Genomic DNA, 22,320 nt, shown 5'->3' on the forward strand with positions numbered 1-22,320 from the left:
CAAACTTTATGGGAAACAATTGTTTTCTGAACTCACAAAAAAGCAGTAGGTGTTCAGTTTGCCATTGGGAACAGAGCTGGGTGTAGCTCCTCTCCCATCCTGTGCAATCATACCTCTGCACTGTCTCTCCTTGGGACTCTCCAGCCTCAAAGTAAAAGCAGCATTCCTCAAGGTATATTTCATCTCCGCTGTCCTGGCTCATGCTGCACCACATGGGGAGTAGGTCATCTTTCTGTTTTTCTCTCCTTGTCTTTCATTTTGATGGTAGAAGGCCAAAAAGGCAGGGAGAAATCAAGGATACCATGAAGATTCAGCTTTTTCGTACGTTCTCTGACCTAAATGGACCAGCAGATTTTTTTTTTTTTATGCCATTCCCCATATGTACAGGTTGCAGAATTTCTCCCAGAAACTGCATTAAGGTTTGTTTAGTCTCAAATCATTGCATGTCACTTTGAATTTAAACTAGATCCTGTCCCAGGTAAGTCTGTTAGCGTTATTGGGTGACTGTTTCTAGAGATCTTATTTCTAGGAGGGCATGGCCACACAGGACAAATAGTACGTGCAGAACACAGCCTTAGCCAGGTCCTTTCAACAGCCCATCCAAATACACGTAGGCTTTGGAGATACACACAGAGGTCCTTACTGGCTAAGTCACCTAGAACTAAGCTGCACTTACTGTGTACAGATTTTATACTTCCCATAATCCATCCTAGGTCTTTCCCTTCTAGTCTTGAATTTGGTCTCCTTGTGGGAAAAGTGCAACAGTCTTCACTAAAACAAAATCCTTCCTTGTCAGAAATAGGATATTCCCCCCAAGAAAATGCCCTTAACATTTAGGAGGCTCGAGGAATGGAAGAGGCAATGGCATCATGTTTCTCATTTCTCTCTCCAGGCACCAGCAACAAATGTCCTTACAGCAAGCAACCTTCAACTTTCATTTGTATAAATCCACAGGGCTTATAAACTGTTTATTTAGTTCTCATCATGGACGCACTTCTCTCTTTACATCCCCACCAGCCAGAAGTGATCTCACACAGCCAGTTTATGTTGGACTGCTGACACTTTTGGTGCAGCAGCTCCTTTTTGTTCATGGTGAGGAAGTAATTCAGCATGACAGACCCTGAATCTGACAAAATCTGAATCTGAGACCCTGAATCTGACAAATCCAGGTGCTGCCAAAAGCCATAAAACATGGCTCAAGAATGACTTGAGGGCTTAAAATACATAAAGAGACCAAGTAGGCGGGCAGATGCAGAAATTGTTTTCTGTGCTTTTGTGCCTACTGGTTTGGGGAATTTACTTTGAGAGATCTGTGGATGAGAACATCATCCTACACTGGGCATGCGTATCTCTAGGAATCAATCCTGAGCATTTTTTTTTGAGTGAAAGAGAATAACCTGGGTGACAACTATGTCATTCTCCCACCAACTCGTAGTAAAAATCAACTAGCTGGGTTCCTGAGATTCCTAGAAATCTAGGTAAAGTAGTTTGTTTCCCTGGTATTTGTGTTGACCTAACACCTATTTTTGTAGGCTCTTAGCTTGCAATGCTGACAGTTGTCAAGTCTTATACTTACGATTATCAGCAAGATAAAGTAGATAAAATTGTAGAAGGAATGGGCATCCATCACATAGTACATGATCTCCACCCACCCCTCCAGTGTGATCACCTGCAAAAACAAACAACAACAAGAGAAACAGGAGGGAAGTGGGCTTCCAGAGTTCGCTCCTCAGTGTATACACGCAGATACTGGCAGGGCTGTTGCAAGCCAAGGAAGGCGAGAAACAACAATTCATTTCAAGGAGGCCAAATTTCCATTCCAGGAAATCAGCGTGGTACTGCTTGGTGACACTGGCATACTGTCAAAGCCTGTGAGATCATGCTAGCTCACAGCAGGAATATTTCATTAAAATAGTTCATTTCCCTGGATCGCAGTGGGGGGAAAACCCGCAGCAGGTTTCTGTGCCCCTTGGACTGGACACCGCGTACAGCCAGCAGAAAACAAAAAAGGCATGGATTTTAGCTCCCATCTGCAACGCGTGCTGGGAATTTTTTAAAAAATAAAATAGACTCCTTTGCTATGGTGATCTAAATTGAAGGGAAAACAGGTACAAATCAGCCTGAAGGGTGTAGCTCATTTCAGCAAAGACCTGGAACAGCTCTACATCCCTCCCCATCTTCAGGAACACCATTCATAGTGTGCACTCTGTCTCTCTTGCCAGAGTAGTTACAAGGTCCTCTTCTCCCTACAGCTGTATCACACCCTGCAAAAACCATCATGGGAGCACAGAAAGATTGAGTTGGAAAAAAGAAAAATAGCTTGAGCCTTGTTAGGAGGCTAACTTGGTCTTACCTGAAATATCACAATCCAGGCATACCCAATGTTGTCAAAGTTGATGGCACCCTTGTGCGGATTGGCGTTGCCTGTACGGCACACGTTGTAGTACTGGTTCCAGTTGACACACATGCCACTGATGTTGAACTCTTGCCTGACTGAGTTGTAGTAATAATAATCATCCTTGTCCAAACAACATTCGTGGCCCCGCTCTTTCAGTGGGGGTATTTCGTGACAGCCCATAATTCCATTGTCTCCTGACAGTGAGCAGATAAAGGGCATCTCATCATCTTCCTCAGGTTGATAATAAGGGGGCAAGACAACGTCACCTTGTCTGCAAGGAAAAAACCACAGTCGTAAAGTTCCTGACAGTTTCCCATCAGCGACACTGGTGGAGCTGGGAGCTCCCATCCTGACACTGGGACTGCACTGGGTAAGGGATTTCCAGATTTATTGCCTCAGGAGAAGAGAAGGCAAGACAGGGCTCCTGGAAAACAGGGAATTTCCAGGGTGAGTCCTCAGTTTTCAAAGCTTTCCCTGCCATCAGATCACCCGAAGCCAAATTACACAATCTGCTTGCATCAGAGGAAGAAAAGCTGGAATGCAGAGATTTGCATTCTGATCACTCTCCCCATTAGCATCAAAGCTAAATCAGATGCAGTGATATTAAGGAAGTTCATCAGGCTTTACTGTGATGTGCTCATGTATGTAACCGTTGATAGACATGTTTTATAACATTTGGCAGTGAACCTTCTGTACTTCTAAAAAAAAAATCCAATTCATGCATAATTAAGGTTGCACAGCTAAGCCTTAAAATCAGGAAATGCAAAGTTAAAATTGACTTAACCTTAACTTTGACTCCTCCTTGACAGTTGGCATTATAGGTGCAATGGTTCATGACAAGTTCACATGTTTTTTTCCAAATAATGCAAGCACCTTCCAAATGCATGAATAATTAAAATCATCTATGCTTGCCTAGCTGGAGATGAGCTAATGATCAGGAAAGTGAAAGGTGGAGATTTGAAATTTTCCATTAAACTTTATCTGGTGCATTCCTTGCAGTGCTACAATACGCAGCTTTCACGTTGCATGAACGCAGACTTTTTCACTAAGTGTCATTGGAAGAGGACAGGTGTTGATGAAAAAAAAAAGAGGAAGTCATTGATTCTAAACTTAGTGGGACTAAACCACAAAGATCTGTTGTAACACATCCACATCATTGGTGAACTGGGTGCCTGCAGACTTCATTTCTCTAGTAATGGTCAGCCGAAGATTTTCTAGTATCCACCACTTTGCAGGCTGTGGCCCCAATTCACTTCTCAGTTACATCAACTCTGCATGGATGTAATTACACTCATTAAAGTAGTACTACCCCTGATTTACATAAAGGACAATCATCCTAAACATTTGTTTTTCCCCAAGGAATATATAATCACAGTAAATGGCTGCTTTAAGCAGCTCCTACACTCTCGATCCCCACTGCTGTTCTGCAGATTGTATTTTCACACTTATTTTTTTCCAATTTGAGATGATCTAAAGCTTCAGAATTGTTTAATCAGTCTAAACTGATCTACGGCTTTAGGTATTTTTTTAAGCAGTCTAAACTGATAGGACGCCTGGGATTAGTATACAGTTTTAAGAAGACATTTTAAAGCCTGAGATCTGCTAAAGCCAGAAAGTCAACAGGAGGATCTGTGCCCTGGAACTGGTGTTCTGCTCCCCAGGAGGGTAATCGGAGAATTTGCAGCAAGCAGGAGCTTTTCCACCCCACTGCCTACAGGGAGGAGGAGAGCTGTGCTCTGCAGATTGCCCCTGACCTCCCCAGAATAAACCTCAGATACCTGTGTGGTTCCAGGCTCTCTTTGCTAAAACCGTGCCCACATTTCCTCATGGTTTTTGTCCCATTCAAGCAGCCATTCTTTGCTTTCAGATGCTCTCACTTCTATTAAACCAGCTGTGGGACACCTCTCCCAACAGCTCTCCATCCCCTCCCATGATTCTACTCCTCAATTTTTCAAATAATTTCCCCATGTCCCTCCAAAGCCTCCGGAGGTAATGGACTACTGTCCAAACAGTGACCTCAGCTCCACCTTGGAGGTGCCAAAGATGTCCCTGGAAGCATGAGGCAGCACTATGGCTTACAGACTCCTCTAGTTGTTGTTTTTTGAAGAGAGAGCAAGTTCAGGAGAAAGACAGCATGGCTGGTGTTTCAGAGTTTCCACTCTTTCTGGGAGCAGGAGCAGCATCTTGAATCCCTGGGCACAGCTGGAGGAGGCAGCTATGCTAACCTGTGCCTTGGACAAATCCAAATGAGGCCAGGCATCTATGGACCGTGAAGATAGACTAAAACCATCTGCCTTTGCCCTCCCTCCCTTTCCACTTCAAGACGTGGCCAACACTCTATATGGTATCACCCAACAGCCGTTTGGAGTAAGCCATACACTGTGAGGCAGGCAGCAGAAGACAAGAGAGCAGGGAAGGGGAAAGAGAAATGTCCCTGGAAGAAAGGATGGAGACATGGTCTCCCAGGCACTCACATTGTGAAGTTCTCCTCCATGAAGCAGCGGTTGCGGAGCAGCCCAGCCCACAGCTGCACCCCAATGATGCCGAAGATGAAGAAGACAAAGAAGCAGAGAAGAAGAACGTTCCCCAGCATGGGCAAGGTGTCCAGGAGCAAGTTCACAAGGATGCGCATGCCTGCAAGGGAAGAAAAGAACCGGAAGGAGCAAGTGTGGGATGGAGGGACAGAGAGAGAGAAAGGGAGAAAAGGAGGAGAAGGAGGAAGAAAGGAAAAGGGAAAGGAAAAATTAGGACAAAAAAAAAAGCCACATGAAGATAAAAGCAGAATGTTGGAAATTAATAACTGCCCAAACCAGGCTAGATTTATGATCATTGCCCTTTCTTGTCCTAACCTCTACTGACAGGCAGCCAGCAGAGTGCTGGGATGCCGTGATCTCTTAACCCTAGACCTTCATCTGCAGTGGCGAGAACAAAAGGGAATGAGACTTTTGGTACCATCAGCTATCTCATTGATATTCCCCCCTTCCCCACAGAAGGGCAACGGAGTGAAAACTCTGTCCAAAAGGTGCACGGCAGCTCAACGGCCGCAGACATCCCACTTTGAAGACTGAATGCTGCAACCTGTGAGAATTGCATCAACATCCCAGGGCCAGCCTGCCTAGTGGGATGAACCTCTCCAGCACATACAAACAACTGGCGTAAATTGGTCGTCTTGGTGGCAGTCTCATCAGGGAACAGTCATGGACACCACATTTTTCCTCTCTCGTCTAGTCATAGAATCATAGAATCATAGTCCTCCCTCCCCAACAGGGCTGGAACACACATGTAGCAGGCACAGCCCAAAATTCTGTCAGGACAGCACCTCTAGCCAGTGCAAATGTTTCCAAACACCTCCCTGCCTTTTTTTATTACCTAATGAATTTTGTCCGTGTTTTTATTTCTCCCTGGCTCTTCAGCTCACACAGCCACAAGTAGGGGTAAGGATAGGCTCGTTTCTCCATGGAGCTAATGACTTTTCCTCTGCTCTCCAGGGATGGCAAAAGTCTAGAAATCCTTCCAGGTATCACTGTACCACCTTTACCCCCGTGCACACTTCATGCAGTCACCTCTCCTTGCCTCCATGGATGTCCGTCCCCTGGGAGGCCCAGGGACTTCCTTCACTGAAGATGTTCCACATAGGCCAGCAAATAATTAGCTAATTAGGTATTTATAACCAGTTCATTACTTCAGATGGCAGTGGAAGGGGAAAGAGGAGGGGAAGATAAGATTAGGATTCTCTGACAGCCCTTTGAGGCACAAGTTAATCCCCTTTGTGTGCCCAGCGTCAAGTAATTAGCCGCATGATGCTGTGCATTATGCTCTATCTGTTCCCCAGGCAGCTCACACCATGGAGAGGGGAGGGAAGTGGGGGGGGGCATAAGCAGGCGTGGGGTGCACACGCACTGAAGGGAGAGGGAGAAGGGTGCCTGGTGTGGGGCATTGGACTGGTTTAGCTCAGGAGAGAATGTTTCAGGGACAGATGAGGGTGAGAGAGACAAGAGTGGTATTTGCAGGTACACATTTGCATCTGTAGGAAGAAGATGCTTAAGGATGGCTACATGGGATCACAAAGGACAAGAAATGATGGCATTAGCTCTAAGGCCAGGCTGTGGAGCAGCAGCTAAGCCCTGCTTGCCCAGCTGCCCAGCTGTATCACTGGTCACCAGTTAAGGCAGTTTCTAGACAGTACATCAGTAACTCAGCAGTACAGGGGCACAGGTCCAGCAGCTCGCAGGGGATCACGGACATGCCATGAGTCACCAATAGCTTTCTGATCTGTCACCGCACAAAGCCCAACAGCATAGCCACAGTGCCCCGCTGCCTGTCCCTGCGACCTGCCAGGCTCTGGAGCAACGCTCTGCACAACACTTGGGCTTTAAGGCCACGCACCCTCACTGCAATGCAGTGTGTTCCCAGCATTAACACTGCTTCACGGCACGAGCTCGGTAGTTCCCATAGACTATCCTGGTCAGTACATAAGGGAGAGCCAAGCGGCGCGGGAAGCTGTGCCAGCAGCGCTGCAAGAGGGGGTGAGGTTTTTTCAGATCAACTGATGTTAGCTCCATCTCAGAGCAGAGGTAATGGGAAGAATGAGACTGCCCTTATGCTGAAATGCAGATCAGATAGAACACACATCCCCATTTTACAGACAACACACTTGTTGGGTCAATTTGCAGAAAGTTTGTCCATGTTCCAAGAGAAGACAAGTGATTTGCAAAACTTGCCTGCTTTTCCTTGAAAACATCCTGCTTGCCCGTACATTCTCCATCCTGACTCTCAGAGAGGTTACTGATAGTACAGGATTGTGCTATCCACAGCTCCAGGATCATAGTGATTGCCCTCGTGCTAGACCCTCTGAGGTACCCATAGCCCAAGAACTAACAGGTGGCCCCATGCCAGGCAGGTGGCCCCAGCACTTAGCATCTTGTCAGATCTCTCAGAATTTCAGCATTGGTGGGTTCCAATTGATGTTGACTGTGGATATGAGATTGGTTCTTCCAAAAGCAAGAACGCTGAACCTACACCCATCCAAACATCAATTGAAATTCTCCTATGGGCCAACTACCACCAGTCACCCTGTTCAAAGCTTCTTTTTCTTCCTGCCCCAAACCACAATGCAATTGCTCTGGGAAGCCTTTTTTTCACCAGAGGCATCAGTTTTCCATCAGGAAACAAAACGGACCTCCTCTGCTGAAGTCACCCGGTTAGTGGAGGTACTTCAACTACTACTTTCATATGGGATGAAAGGCACAGTGTAAATACAAGCTCAGTACCTTTGTTCTCTCTGTTGTTCACCTCCCCTGCTGCCTGTGCTGTGCTGCCTGCAATATTCATGCCGGAGTCCCTGAGCCCTGTCCTCTGTTATGGCATTTTGGCAGTTCCCCTCCTGCACTTGTGCCAGCCCCTATGGGCACTTTGCGGGGGTGGGAGCCCTCGCAGCCTCCCCATCCCGTCTTAAGGTAGAAGCCTGTCTGTGGCTGGGGCTTTACAGTCCCCTGGACCCATGAAGGGACGGGCTGGTCTGGCAGTCACACTAGGACATCTGCTGCAGGTCTCCAAGGAAGGACCCTCACCGCCAGGCATCTGAATGCTTTCATGGGCAGGAGGGCATGAGCCCCACGCAGGCAGGACCCACAGAGCAGCGCATTTCAGTGTCTGCACAGCCTGACTGGGAGCAGGTTGCAAGCAGTTCCGGATGCCTCAAGCACTCAGAAGATGTGGGGGAAAGAGGGAGAAAGGCTGAAATGCATAAGGATGGAGGGTGATGATTTACTGCAGATCCTGGTGGCTGAGATGACAAGGTCTCTAAAGCAGCTGCAGGGCAATGAAAACAAGCAGAAGGCAAGGCAGGGGTGGCAGCATATTTGTCAATGCAACTTTGAGAGCATCCTGCCTTGGAGAACTGGGACACCTCTCTTTTCCAAGGGATCTTCACTGGACAAGCCCCCATCCACACCAATACCAGTGGATCTTGCATGACAGCTTCTTGAAGGTGCTGGAAACCCAGTTCTTCAACAAATTCCTGCTGCTGCCACCTTCCTATCTTCCACCACCTCCACCTGCCCCTCACCCCTTTACTTTTCTCTCTCTGTGCCTACATCTCCTCTCTGCCTCTGCACCGCTCTGCAGTGTACGTGCACGCGTCTCCCGTCCTCCCTCCCCACTGCTGCCTTTCCTCACTTTCCCATTTGTCCTTTACCATTGGCAGAGCAGAAGCCACACTGGCTCACAGCAAGGAAAGAATATGAAAGGGACAATGACCTTTTTCTGAAGCAGCCATTGAAAAAAGGAGACGTTCCTCTCGAAGAGAAAGGAAGAGGGGCTGGGCAGTCTGGAGGAAAAGCAGGGAGGGAGAGCATTGATGAAACAACATTCAGCAACCAAACAGGCTCCCAGGGCATCAAATATGAAAAGGTTTTGCTCTTCAAGGGGAAGAAAAGCTAGAAACATGAAATATTCATGAGTGCCAGGTGTGGGCTCTGAAAGGCCTTTTCTCTTCCCCACTCGCCCTCACGAGGAGACCAGGGGAAAGGAGGAAATGAAACGGCATTGGCCATAGGCATCCAAGGAAGGATTCTCATGAAATGATGCTCAGATAATGCTTCCCTGCAGCTCACCCATGCCCTTGGGCAAGGGGTGGGGAAGGGTGCTCCATGGGACCTTACCGACAGGGCTACTCCTGGTAGGGTATCCTGCGGGACAAAGCCACGAGCACAAGAGAGAGATGCGCTCACTGCTCCAACACAGCAGTGGACGTCAGGGGAGAAGTACATCGCAGGGATGAGAAGCGGCGGGAGGGTGAGAGGAGTGCCGGGGAGCGAGCTGTCAGAGGGAAGCACAGGGCAAAGCCAAAAGACGAAGCAAGTCACTGAACTCTCTCTTGGGTTTGGGCAGAGCAAATCCTCTGCCTCGCCCCGGCAGCATCCAGCGGCCCTTCCTGACAAACTCTGCAGATGCTGCAGTGACTGTAGCTCCCTCCAGACACTTGCCATCAACCCTGATTAGCCTGACCACCACAGCTAAGCAGACTCGCCCGGCATATGCCAGCCCCAGGGAAAGCGTGGCAGCGGCGGTGAGCAGCCGGGGCAGGGCTGGGGAGGAGGTGAGCTCCGGGCAGATGAAGCCAGCCATGCAGTGCAGCCATGCAGAGGCTCACCACCTCCTGCTCCTGCTCGGCATCACTCTGTCACTTTGCCTTCTCTCCGCCTGCCTCTTTCCAAGAGTGAGGATCAACAGCTGAGCTGATTCACTCCCTAGCACTAATCACCCCGTGATCTGAACAGGGGACTGGCTTGGGAAAGGGTAGAAACCCTGTTCTTTTTGGGTTTCTTCTATCTCACCCACCTCTGAGGCTTTTGAATCTTTCCCAGCTCTAAAGTGAGGGACAAAGCTAATGTGTGCAGAGACTAAAGCAGATAGTGGTTTGAGGCAATTGTTCCCTTGCTTAGAGTAAACCAGATAGACGAGAACATAATTCTCAGGACCCATCTTATCTGCACCATGGGCCAAACCACCAATTGTCATTTTAACTGGAGCAAAAGCAAATCTCTTCCCCATCAGCATTTCTGACTGTAGCTGGCAGGACATTTTGCAGAGTGCAGAGACTGAAGCGTCGTTCTGTCCCTCAGCCAGGCCGCTTGTCCAAGCATGCCTTCTTTCCTTCCTCCCCTGCCCCAGGACACATGGCAGTCCACCCAGCTAGCGCAGGGTTGGCAGGATTTTCCTGTGCATGTTTCTTTATGGGAATTTTCAGAACTGAGGAACCATTCCAGCATATAGATGGTATTTGTGCAGAGAGCACACAGGGTGAGCTGCACCTTTTTTCTTTTGTGGCCAAGCCCTGTAGTTAAAATAATCTCAGTGTAGTTAAAATAATCTCAGTGTGCACAGTGCAAGCTGGTGCTCCAACTTGTGGCCCTCCTCACTGATCTCTTCCTGATCTGAGGCTTAGCTGTCATTTCACACATTGCATTCATTTACATTAGCTAAAACGCGGGGCCAAAATACTGGGAAGACAAACCAATCAGCTGCGTGTGCAACAGTAGATGCACTGCCAAGTTCGTCATTATTATAACCCACAGCTTTCCTTGCCACCCAGATCTTTTTCGCTTTGCTGCCTTCCTCCTAATGGAGGCCTTTCCTGCAAACACGTGTGTAAGCAAGAGGAGATCAGTCAGAACAGCCGGTGTGCAGCTCCAGATGCCTTCTCCTCAAGCTGAAAGCCAGCCTCATTCACATTGCAGACTGTCACCCCTTGCTTTGTACCAATGCAAGAGAAAGTGTGTCCAGATGGCTGGCCTGACCCAGATTAAATGAACCCTGTGAAAAAACAGGTCCAGCTGACAGTACTTGGTAGTGAGAGCTCTTAAGCCAGCTCTGCTGCTAAGAAAAACCTGCCCCAGACACAAATGTGAAACACTGGCCTCGTTCAGAGGAAACCAAAGTCTTTTCACTGATCTCACTGTCAAGTTCCCAGAGCATTTGTACGACACGTTTAGGGTTGGGGGTTTTGCACTTGCAGGTTGTTGGCGTTATCCATAATTTAGGAGCACCACTCAGTCCCTCACCACCACCTCACTCTTGCTGACACGCAAAGCTTTCTAGCATCTCTGACTGGCTCAGACACCTCATCCCACTCAGCCTGTTGATGACCTAACCTCCAATTATCCAAATCTTTGTCACTCCTCAGCTGGACCACAGACACAGAAAATATCAAAGCATGACATTTCCAGCACTTATAAAGCTTCAGCCATTACAAAACGCTGTTGCTCATTTTCTCAGTAGCATGAGCACATCAAACCTCACCTTGGGGCAGTGACTTCCCTTAGGATACTGAATCAAGTTCAAGCATTAAGTGTCCTCACTCCTTACCTTCAAAGTGCTCCTCAGCTTAAGTCCAAGGTAGGCAAAAGAGAGACTAAAGCTCCAGAAAAAAACTGTTGGTCAGAGCTTCACCCTGCTGGGACAACAGAGCTCTCCAGAGTCTGTTTAAAGTGCACTGAGGTAATAGAAAGAGCTCTCTCAAGCTTGCTCCGAGGCTGTAGAAACAAGTCCCTCGGGAGCCAGGGACTAGCACAGACCTCACTGCTTTTCACCCTGAAAGCAAGATGCTCACCTTAGATGGATCAGGTCAGGGCAACAGAAGCATCAAAAATAAAAGGACAAAGAGGAAAAAAAAAATACAGCACTTACAACACCCCCCAACACACACTCAGCTAAAACAACCACCAAAAAGAGAGTGCAAATGAAACCTGAGATATGCTGTTCTCCTTGGAGGGGGAAAGTGAGAACACAAATGCGTGGGCGCTGCGTAGCCACGATGCTCAGCACACTGCCGGAGGGGGCTCAGATGCCACAGCCAGGGCTGAATCTCGATAGTCTGAATCTCTCAGAGCTTGCCTTCCTACCTGACCAACAAATGTCATACACACGTCAAGGAAATAGGCCTCTCCTAGTGAGACTTAGCATACAGAAGCATCAGCAACCTTGAAAATTATAATTCCTTATGGCATGGTATATAGCAACAAGTCCCATGGAGTCCTGGCCTGGCTCACATCACAAGTAGTTATTTCTTTGCTGGATACCAGCAGTAAATCCTACAGAGGAAGAGGCCCAGCTTCTATCACAGGGTAATGAAGATCTCTTTATAAAGGATATTTTTAGAGAATGTCAAGATGTCACAACCAACCCCCTCAAAAAACAAAACAAAACAAAACAAAACAAAACAAGTCTTGGAGAATGCTAAGATAAACACACACCAAGGTCAGGGAAAATTATCTTCTCACCAGATCATAAGTAATGTCAAAAATTAACTGTGGCTTGAAGGGTCAGACTCTAGTCTCACCTTCCAAGCCTTTCACAGAAGGCAGGTGGTCTAAACAGACCCTGTGGAGTCAGCTCAGTCCCAAGCTCTCATATTTCACAGCTTTGTTCAAGGAGCACAAGACCCAGCACACAAAATAATTCCTCCCTGACGAGCTGGAGCCTCACCAGTCTTACAGAAGGACCAGAAACCAGAGCCATGCCAGGTGGAGCTGCCAGGTGCTTTGAAGAAGCAAGCTCAGAGGTGAGACCACCTAATTACAGACATGACCCCAGAGTTACAGCGGCCTCAAGAACGAGGGCAAAATTCAGAGCATTTACCTCAACACCTAAATGCTGACATCCCTGGAAAAAGAGGTGCCTCAATCCGTGCTTTGCTGTGATCCAAACAGAATGAGGCACCTCAGCTCTGCAGCAGGCTGCACCCTATTAGGGATGCTCTGTGCAACCTATTAGGGATGCTCCGAGCCCAGCTAAGGTCCACGGGTAGCAGCACAAAGCTCATCCACCACAGGCATTCACGTTCAGTATGTGCTGCCATAGCAGGGTTGGTAGCCACATAATCTGTGACATAAGCAGAAACGGGCACAGGCAAAAGTCTCAGTCAGGACCCCCTTCTTCACTCTCTTGCCCCATTAACCATTGCAAGCTTCGGGCTGTTAAGTAACCTTGTCTCGGAGAGTGATGCCAGGTGTCAGATTATTTCTTAGAGACGTGTCTCTGGCGGATTTCTGTCATTCTGTTCTTTTTTCTAATACCGAACATCTAATAAGCAACACCTACTACCACCTGCTACTGTTGTTCATTCACTGATCATCTCAATTTTTCCCCATTTATCACTGCCATGATGACTGCATCCACCTTCAGTGAAAACTCTATTAAAAACACAGAGTGCCACCTTTTCTTTCAGAATTGGAGGGGTCACCTAACACTGGGGACAAAAGGTAATGCCAGTGCCCTGGCTGCAAGCCACTTGCCTCTGTTCTATAAACACCCTTAAGTTCTTTACACATCTCTAGTGCTGTGTAAGTAGAACAGAATGCAAAATATTATGTAAAATAGCATTAATGCAACTTCTGGTTAAGATTTAAGGGAGCTAATTTCCTCTTGCTGTCATTAGCATGAATCATATTTCTTTCTACTGCAGGCAGTGACATGACATTAGGTGAAACGTGTGTGAAGAGGAGAATCGGGCCCGAAATACACAAAGATCAAGAAATTTAAGGTTATGGTTGTAAATTGCCCTGCCCACACACACACAAAGTGTAATTTGCATTAGTGTAATATGACATTATCTTTCACCCCATAATACACTGTCATTATTGCTCACATTTCCATGGTATCCATTGCTTGATAGGTCCCATGGGACAGATTTTGCAAAATAGCTCAGCTCCCATTTAGGCAGCAAAATACGTGGCTGGGCTTTCGAGAGTGCTGTGTACACTGGAGGCTGAGCTTGTTTGATCAGGCAGCAGAATTGTCACAATGGGAGCTGCAAGGCGCTGAGCATTTTTTAAATTCTGGCTGTGCAGGTTCCCCTAAAGGAGAAGGGAGAAATAAAGATTCCAACAAAGGTCTCTTTATGACTGGGTTTTGGGTTGGGTTTTTTGTTTTTTGTTTTTTCCAGGCTTGCTTTACTTCCAATAACACACACTCCAAAATGCTGTTGCTAACTCTTGTGATTTTTTTATTGGGAGTCTTGGGATGTGTGGCATAAACCTTCAGGTGTGAAATCTTGCTATGACTTGACAATCTTGGATCACAGTGAAAAAAAAGAGAAGTTTCTATTCCTCACTACTATGGGGGGAAAAAAGACGACTACAAGGTCTGAGTCACAGGTCTAAAGGTCTGAAAGCCACAGGAAAAATAAAAATAATCTGTGATATTTTTTTTGTTTTTCAAATCTTACGGTTTTAATCCTATCTGACAACCTACAAGCACACAATTTGTGACTTTTGAATATTTTTTTATAATAACAGTGAAATTGAAGTGACTAATTCAGAGAGGGAAAGATGACTTTCTCCCATGATCTGTGACCGCAAAAAAACGAACTAAGCAATTTATAGTATGAAACAAGGCATTACCAGGTCTACATTTCCTGCACTTCAGTGTTCCCCAGGTCCCTGCCATGATGCTACACTAACTCTAAGGGATATAATTTTCTTTTTGTTTTGTGTTTTTCCTCCCAAATTTACTTTGATTACCCATTTAAACACGTGGCAATATATTGCACACTGTGGAACGCACATGAAAACCAGCAATGAGATAAGACAACAAGTAAACAAAATTGGAGCCTGTCTTCAGTGACTGAAGAATTCCTCCAGCACTACAAGATGTGGGTCTGTCACAGTTTGTTAAAAAGCCCCAGAGAAGCATTGATTTGCAAACCTGTCCAGCACATTTATCTGGGAATAGACTTTCTTTATACTAGTCCTTGCCCTTGTTTTGGTTTTGGGGGTTTTTTTTCCTCCTTTTCTCGGCATTATCCTACACACAGAGGTGCATCACACCTTTGCGTGCTGTGCCTGGCAAACCCTGCCGCTCGCCTCCTGTGCATGTCTCCTTCGAGCCCCGCTCTGTCTCTCCTCTCGATTGATCCTCACGCTGCTCAGCTCCCCCTCGCAACGTTTTCCCTGAAGACGCCTGTCTGATTTAGGGCTCAACTGGCTTGATAAAGAGCTGCACACACAGGAAAGTACAGCTCCGAGTTACATTTCCATCACTGATCTGCCCCGCTTCTCCGAGGAAAGGCATCCTTTAATGGCCTGCTCTGGGCATAAATCACATTGCTCTCTTCAGTGATTCGCTCCACTTGGCTAGGAGACTGGGTTGGGAAGGGAGGATATAGACTGAACTTGACCCCGTTGGTCACGTCCATCCCCCCTCGGCTTTTCTCCATCTTTTCACTGCCCGCCTGCCTGGGACAGAACTTACAGAAATCTGGCAGCTTCATCTCTGAACACATTTGAGTCACACATAGCCTGACTAGGGAAAGAAAAGGGCTTTTTGGCCTCTAAACTTTTGTGTATGGATACTGCAAGAGAACATCACTCTTGTTCCTGTACCAACCTGCTCAAGACTGCGGCCATGTGTGGATAAATCTGTGTATTTACACATTTGCACGTGGTAGTAAGTATGGCTTGTGTGTCGCTGAGATGTGATAATAAATATTTACAGAGCAGTTTATATGAAGAATAAGGGTGGGTTAAGTTTAAATATTTAGAAAATCTAACACCTGAGTTTCAGTTACCTCTTTACAAATAAACCCATGAGGAAAAAACCATGTACTTCCAAAAAAGTCAAATGGAAGAGTACATTTTTGAAAGTGAATCAACACTGGAAGAGGACAAACAAGTGACAGTCCTCTTTCAGAAAGACTGAGTCATCTGAAGCAAAGACCCTGGGTGAGGGGAGGGGTCTTAGAAGAGGAATCTCATAATCCCTTTGCATTTCCAACTGCTAGGGCATCAAATGCGCTTGCTTTTTTGTCTGATCTAGCTGTAAATGAGACTGTTTTATGGCCTAATATATCTCAGTCAGCAGCTAATTTCACACACGCTCATCAGTGAAATTAGTTCTTCAAAAACACGTTTAGAGAAGTAAATGTCATCAGTTTTCCCCCATGCCAAGTGCAAGGTTCATAGCCAGACCACTCTGTCTTAGGCACTGTTACAGCACCAAACACAGATAGCTCAGTGTGGAATACAGATTTAAAGCAGGCAATATAAATACAAAACATCTGCTTTTCCTATTCCAAGGTTCAGCTGTTTCGGACTATTTTTTATATTGCTGCTTTGGTCTACTGAGCTGAACGCAGGGCTAGGAGTTAGGAAATGCCAGTTGTATTCCTGAGTCTGCTGGTGACACGCGCTGGGTCTCACCCTGTTGGTCTGAAACACAAGGAAGATTAAACTAACAAGCCTTGGTTTGTATCTCTGAGATCTGTAGAAGAAAAGTAGAGAAATCCAGTCTATTTGGACCCATGGAGCTACTATAATAACAATAATTAATAAAGAAAAATGTAGCTAGACCAAGATTTTCCTACACAGCACTTTTACCAAAAACGCTATTTCATTAAAAAGGAAACACTTCAGTGTTGTGATAGTTATTGAAGCATCATTTAGCAAAAAGAAAAAGAGGACAGCAAGAGAGGAGAGCATTTTTATAAAGTTGAAATGTTCTAATTTCAACATTTCCAGAATGGCATGGTTGAGGTTTTTTGAGTTTTAAACTTCTTTGTCATGACAAAGTATAGGAAAAAAAGCAAAAAGCCAAACCAACCACCTAAAATTAGGCAGAAGAAAACCATGTTAAAATGGATGGGAAATACTTATTCTTGTTCTGACTGAGAAAAAACAAATTTAGGAAGAACAGAACTTTCCACAAATCTGAAATTCTATTTCCTGCACAGCTAGTAATAAGAATATAGTATTATATTTCTAATGCCTATACCTCAACATAAGTATTACTGTACTTACACACCAAGTATTAGCACATGTATACACTTTCTATTCAATAAAGTTGCTATGCAACACTCTGCAACAGACTCCTTCACTTCCGTACAGTGTGCTCAGCTGAAGTAATCTGCTTCCAAATGATGAATCAGTTACTAAATTGTAAGTGGAAACTGGAAGACATCAAACACAATGCAAGGACTCTTCTTTGCATAAGACCAGCACGACAAGAAAGAATAAACTGAAGAAACATTTACTGCTCCCATATCAAAAAAACATAGTAACAGAAGCAAAAGAAATTCAGATGATGAGAAACAACCACAGACTCCCTGCTCAAAATCAGGCAGAAATAAAACAAAACCAGCCTCCCCCTTCCAAACCTTGTTCCTTGCCACGAAAAGGGATGAAAGAGCTAGCAGAAACAGCAACGTTGCACCTAGCAACCTGCCACACAGTCACAAAAGGACAATAACAATAAATGGATGTGGAATTTCATCCCAAGCCCAGGACACAGACATGCCCAGAGCAGAAAGCAACTACCTCTGACAGAGACCCGGAGGGTTTGGGTTTTTTTTCTTCTTTACACTTGTTTGGTGACTCGCAGGGCTTGTCACACCATCTCACTGCCATGGAATTGAATCACATGGTAATAGGACCAGAACAATCTATAATTTTTTGTTTCATGCATTTTTCAGACAAAACCCCAAAAGGCAGCATTGCTGGGGCTGTAGTCAGGAATGCAAGAGATAAGCAGGAATACTAATAAAGGCATGATACATATTACAAAACTAGGATGCTTCATGCTTTTTCTACTGCACTTAAAGATTGCATGCGAATGGAGTAATGATCAGGTGGGTCAGAGTCACAAACTTCTTCATCCAGAAGTCAAATTTGAAATGGTCAGTAGCACATCCTGCTGAGAATTGCAAGACATGCAATCAATTGCTGATCACCTGCAGCTAAAGATCAGCTCTGACCCTGAAGCAAGGAGGTTTGAAATCTAAAAGTATCTCCAGAAGAGCTCTCATCCCTTGGACAATCCCATTTTATTTACTTTACTTACACAGGGCCTCTTACTTGATTTGGGGCTGGAAGGACTTCCCATAGCAGTAAGTTTTACAGCCTAATTACAAGTGGGTGGAGAACTGCTTCCTTAACAAACTTTACGTTTGTCACCTTTTTTGGTTACCGTGGATGTCCTTTTTTTTGTCCGTCACGATTCAGGTAGAAGAGTCTATGCATCCTTTACACTACAGATAAGTATGGCACGCACAAATAGCATTTGTCAGCTCCTTGTGGGACGTTATTTCAAAGCCTCACAAGTCTCACTGTAAGGAAGGGCTTTCACTAACATGTTAAGAATGAACACAGGCAAGCAGAATTTAGACATATCCAATTTGGGCATTTAAACTTCAGCCTTGCCCGCCTGCCAAGAATATAAAACAAGTTTATTTAATTTATTTAACTGGTGATACTTTTTCCTCTAACACATTGCTACTGTTTCCTTAGAGTCATTCTGAATTTCCTACCCCCCAATTTTCTGGCATTGCTTCTTTTTTTGCTTCATGTAGTACAAAATTTCTCTCAAATTTCTCCAGAAATTTCTCGCTTCAGTATGCAGACTTTTCAAATGCTGACTGATTATTAGAGCGTTACTGTTCTTTGGGTGCTAAATAATCACCCCAGACAAACCACCACTTCAACACTCTCCCCCTCATGCAGTAATCACTCAGGTTCCTAATCACTTTGTCCATTCTCCTGAAAATAAACTGCCATTATTCAGTCCGCACGGCCAGACTCCTCTGTGAAGATCAGTCCCTATCCAGTTGCCCACATGGAAGCTTTTGAAATGGTCACCAGTGAACGCTGGGCCACATTGTCCCATCACAGCCTCCTCAACACAGCCAAATATCTGTCTTTGGGTTACCCCCCCCGCCCCTCCCCAAATATCTCATGCTCCCACCGAGACCTCAATCTCCCTCTACCTCCTACTGTATTATTTCCCGCTTTCTTTGCTAGCACCTGCAACTCTTCCAGCTTGGTATCATCAGTACATCTCACTAATAGACTTTTCTCTTGCTTCAGATCAGTAATGAAGAACTTTAAAAAGACATTAAAAAAAGATTTGTGGCCAAAGGTCCCATTAATTATGTTTGCTGTACCCCACTAGGCACCTTCTTCCAACACAGCTCATTCCAATTTATCACAAGCCTTTGTTTACAGCCTCTTCTCTAGTTTTCAACCCTCAAGTCGGTGCTTCCTCTCCCAGGGAATACTATTTCTTTCTCTCTCTCTCTTTTTTTTTTAAATTAATGGCAGGATGTCTTTCTTCTAAAATGTTCTCTGCATATAACCACAGATTTATGTAGCAAGAAAGATACACAAAGGTTTAACCACAGAGTGGAAATTAAAAGCACATCAATTTCATACAGGTAGAGTTTTATACTGATAAAAGGAGCAGACAGACAGCATCACGGCCAGTACAGTCAGGGGAAATTCAATGGTCTGTGCTCTACAAAGGTCAGGTGAGATGATCGAAAGCATCCCTGGTACCTCCACATGGACAGAACGGGTCCCTGGTGGGCCAGTTCTGATGTCACTCACACTGCTCCTCCTGGGGCAGCTCCTGCCGCTGGGGGGGCAACTCTGGCTATTCCAGCAGATAAATAGGAATAAAACTTTTTGTCAGTCAAGCTTTGCTCCTGACCACCAGCGTACAGCAATTAACATGGCAGACATCCGCAGGAGTCAATTGGATGTCATTCAAGATGTTCCTACTCATCACCAAGATGAAGCCTACTCTGGTAACAGTGATCAGCCTCAGAGTGCTCTTTGACCCCAGACTCATGGGACTCCTTACGAAGCATGGAGGAAAGGGGGCCACATAACATGAGGACGGTGCTGCCCTCACGCAGCCAGCCATACACATCATGGAACGGGTGAGCTTGCCATGCATGACCTTCAGGCCCCCTCCTTGCAGAAGAGCTGCCCCCTCCCACCACAGCGCATGCCCACAGCCAGGACCGTGGCTGGCTCCCAGCTCTCTGGAAAAGGGGCAGAGAGGTGGAGGCAGGCTAGGGAAGTTGTTCTGCTGACAGTCGATAGCCAAAAGGTTGTTCTTGGCTCCCATCTTTATCACCCCATGATGGACCTGTTATATGCCTGGGTGTGCGCTCTGTGCCCAAACCAGCTGCTCCCCTGCCTGGCACCTTCATGCCACGTTGGGCACATAGGACTGTGCCTCAGTTCTTCCAACACAACTTTCACTGCCCTCTGTCCCAGAGATAAAAATACACCCAGGAAGAGGGACAAGGCCCCTTTCTAGAAGAGCTTTGTATGGAGCCAGAGATCCTGAAATCCACCTCCATAGCACGTTCAAGAAATAGGTGGCATTGTGAAAGAGACTTTGGCACAAGGAAAAAACATATGATGCAGACTTCCTCAGATAGGGAAAACAAAAAGGAGCATTGGAGCTTTAGAAGGATTAGGAGAGCTCTGGCAAGGTCTTAGCCACTGCAGACAGCCTGATTAGGGAGATTATAGGGAAAGGCAAAGAGAGTTTCTGCCATTCTGCCAGACAGAAAAACTTGTAGAAGAAACACCTAAAGTCTCACAGAGCTGCATGTGGCAGCCGCTGCCTTTGCACAGAGGATAGCCAGAAAATTCGGAGTGACACAGCAGACCAAGTTCAGTGCTCTTGCAACCCCCTAACCCCCACAGCATGCAACCAGCCTGCCAGTTCCTTTCCATCCACCCAGACGCAGCCACTGCAAAGCCTGAGCCACCTCCATCAATGTTTCCTGCAGTTAAATAGCAACGGCAATGCCTGCTTACTTGCTCCAGGGTTGCAGGAAGAACAACACTGACTTGAGTAAAAAGAAGAGAGGCAGAGGAAAGAAAGAAGAGGAAAGAAACAGTTCAGCACCAATAAAAGCTGCAAAGCACAGCAAAGAGACTAGTCTTGTCCCCATCCTCTGGGAAGGGAGGAGGCGAGGGCTGTGGAGGGACCACCGGTACAGAGCACGTGGGAGCAGCGCTGTGGCACACGGCCCGGGGCTGTGGCTCATATCTCAGGGCTGCGGCACCTCTCTGGTTTGTATGCAGACCCGAGCTGGGGAACGTGTGTCAGACCTGCACGGCGCCGGCGAGCAGCAGTTTGGCTGCTGACACATCCAGGCTCACGCACAGCCCCGGCAGCCCTATGCCCAGCGACGCTCAGCCTGGCTCGTACACACACACCAGCTCGCAGCAGCGACAGTCGGCACAAAAAAGGGAGTACAAAGCACAGGGTGAGGAGGAGAAACAAAATAGCCAGTGCTACACGCCCCTAAGCTGTAATGGCGTGAAAATTTTCCAGATGAGAGGATCTGGAAGAGCGTGTGAAAGCCTGAGCAAACCAATTCTCCCTGCTTCCACCAGCTCACTCCTCTCCAGACCTCACACGCATCCCTTTTTGAGGTTGCAGATGTTATCAAACCTGTGACATTCTTCAGTCAGAGCGAGAAAAAACCCTTTCTGTTACTGCACATTGTTCAGCTTCAGCTCCTGAACCATCAACATGGCCCTGCATGAAGGATGACCAGGGCAGGTGTGCTGGGATGCTGTAGTTTTCCTGCCCATCCAATGACACCTCTTGACCCCATGATGGGGAAAAGCCTGCACACACTGTGCAGCAGCTTCCACTCAGTTTGCACCTGAACCCAGCCGGCAAAACACCACCACAAATGACATCCTTACTGATCAGGTATTCCCCACAACCCAAGCTGAGCAGGTGTGAGAGGGAAGCATGACTTACTGGGCACACGGTTGATAGCTTTCAGGGGTCTCAGGACACGGACAGTACGAATTGCAGACAAGTTAATGTTTTGGAGATCCAGAGAGTACTCCACCATCCTGCAGAAGAGGGGAGAGAGAGACAGAGAAAGAGAGAAAGAGAAAGTTTAAAAGAATCCGAAATCTTGGCTTGAGTCACAGAGTTGTCGTTTCTTCATTGAAGGGTTTCTGGAAGTCATGGGAACGAAGCCTGAGTCTTTGGGGAGCAAAGCTGAAGCCTCCAGGAGCAAGACTGGAGCTCACAGCTCCTCTGTGCAGAAAATACAGCCTGTCCATGGGACGGCAGCGAGCGGTGAGAGCATGCTGTGAGGACGCAGGCCAGGACCTGCAGTAACACTTACCTGCTGCAACCATCAGGAGGGAAAGGAGCTGCAAGAAGCCGCCCCAACGAGGAGCGTGTGCTCCTGGTGAGGGTGCGCGCGGGGTGGACATTTCCCACAAGGCCAGAAGGAGGAGGGCTGCATAGCCGGTTCTGTTGAGCATTACCTGCAGCACCGTGGGGTGCTCCCCATGTTCCCCTCATCTCACAGTGCAGGATGATGTCCCTGGAGGTGGCTTTGGCTAACCTGTTTTACCTCACACAAAAGAAAACTCTCTACTTAAAGCAGTAACTGCAGCTAGGTGGGAAGGCTTCTCCTGTAGCTGTGAATCACTCCTTTCTGACACCAACCAAAAGGGGAAAAGCCTAATTTTAGGACATATGCTAGACCTTAGCTTTCCTAACCCAACAGCACGTTCTCTAAATAACCTCAAAGTGCAAATGGCTATGACTAACGCACTGGCTTTGTAGCAAGAGCAGCAGGTGCAGGTGAAAAA

The 22,320-nt window shown here is 46.6% G+C and overlaps 1 protein-coding gene across 1 annotated transcript in view; it reads right to left on the bottom strand.

Moving 5' to 3' along the window:
• CACNA1I (calcium voltage-gated channel subunit alpha1 I) overlaps window positions 1-22,320 on the bottom strand; it is an 88,425-nt gene that overhangs the window by 48,421 nt on the left and 17,684 nt on the right. The window contains exons 3-6 of the mRNA XM_075752200.1: window positions 21,467-21,564; window positions 4,873-5,032; window positions 2,354-2,669; window positions 1,577-1,669 (exon numbers count right to left, since the gene is read on the bottom strand). Coding sequence (XP_075608315.1) covers window positions 1,577-1,669; window positions 2,354-2,669; window positions 4,873-5,032; window positions 21,467-21,564 — 667 coding nt within the window. The remainder of the gene's footprint in view (window positions 1-1,576; window positions 1,670-2,353; window positions 2,670-4,872; window positions 5,033-21,466; window positions 21,565-22,320) is intronic.

Source organism: Balearica regulorum, chromosome 1, assembly GCF_011004875.1.
Source record: "Balearica regulorum gibbericeps isolate bBalReg1 chromosome 1, bBalReg1.pri, whole genome shotgun sequence".
Classification (NCBI taxonomy): domain Eukaryota; kingdom Metazoa; phylum Chordata; class Aves; order Gruiformes; family Gruidae; genus Balearica; species Balearica regulorum.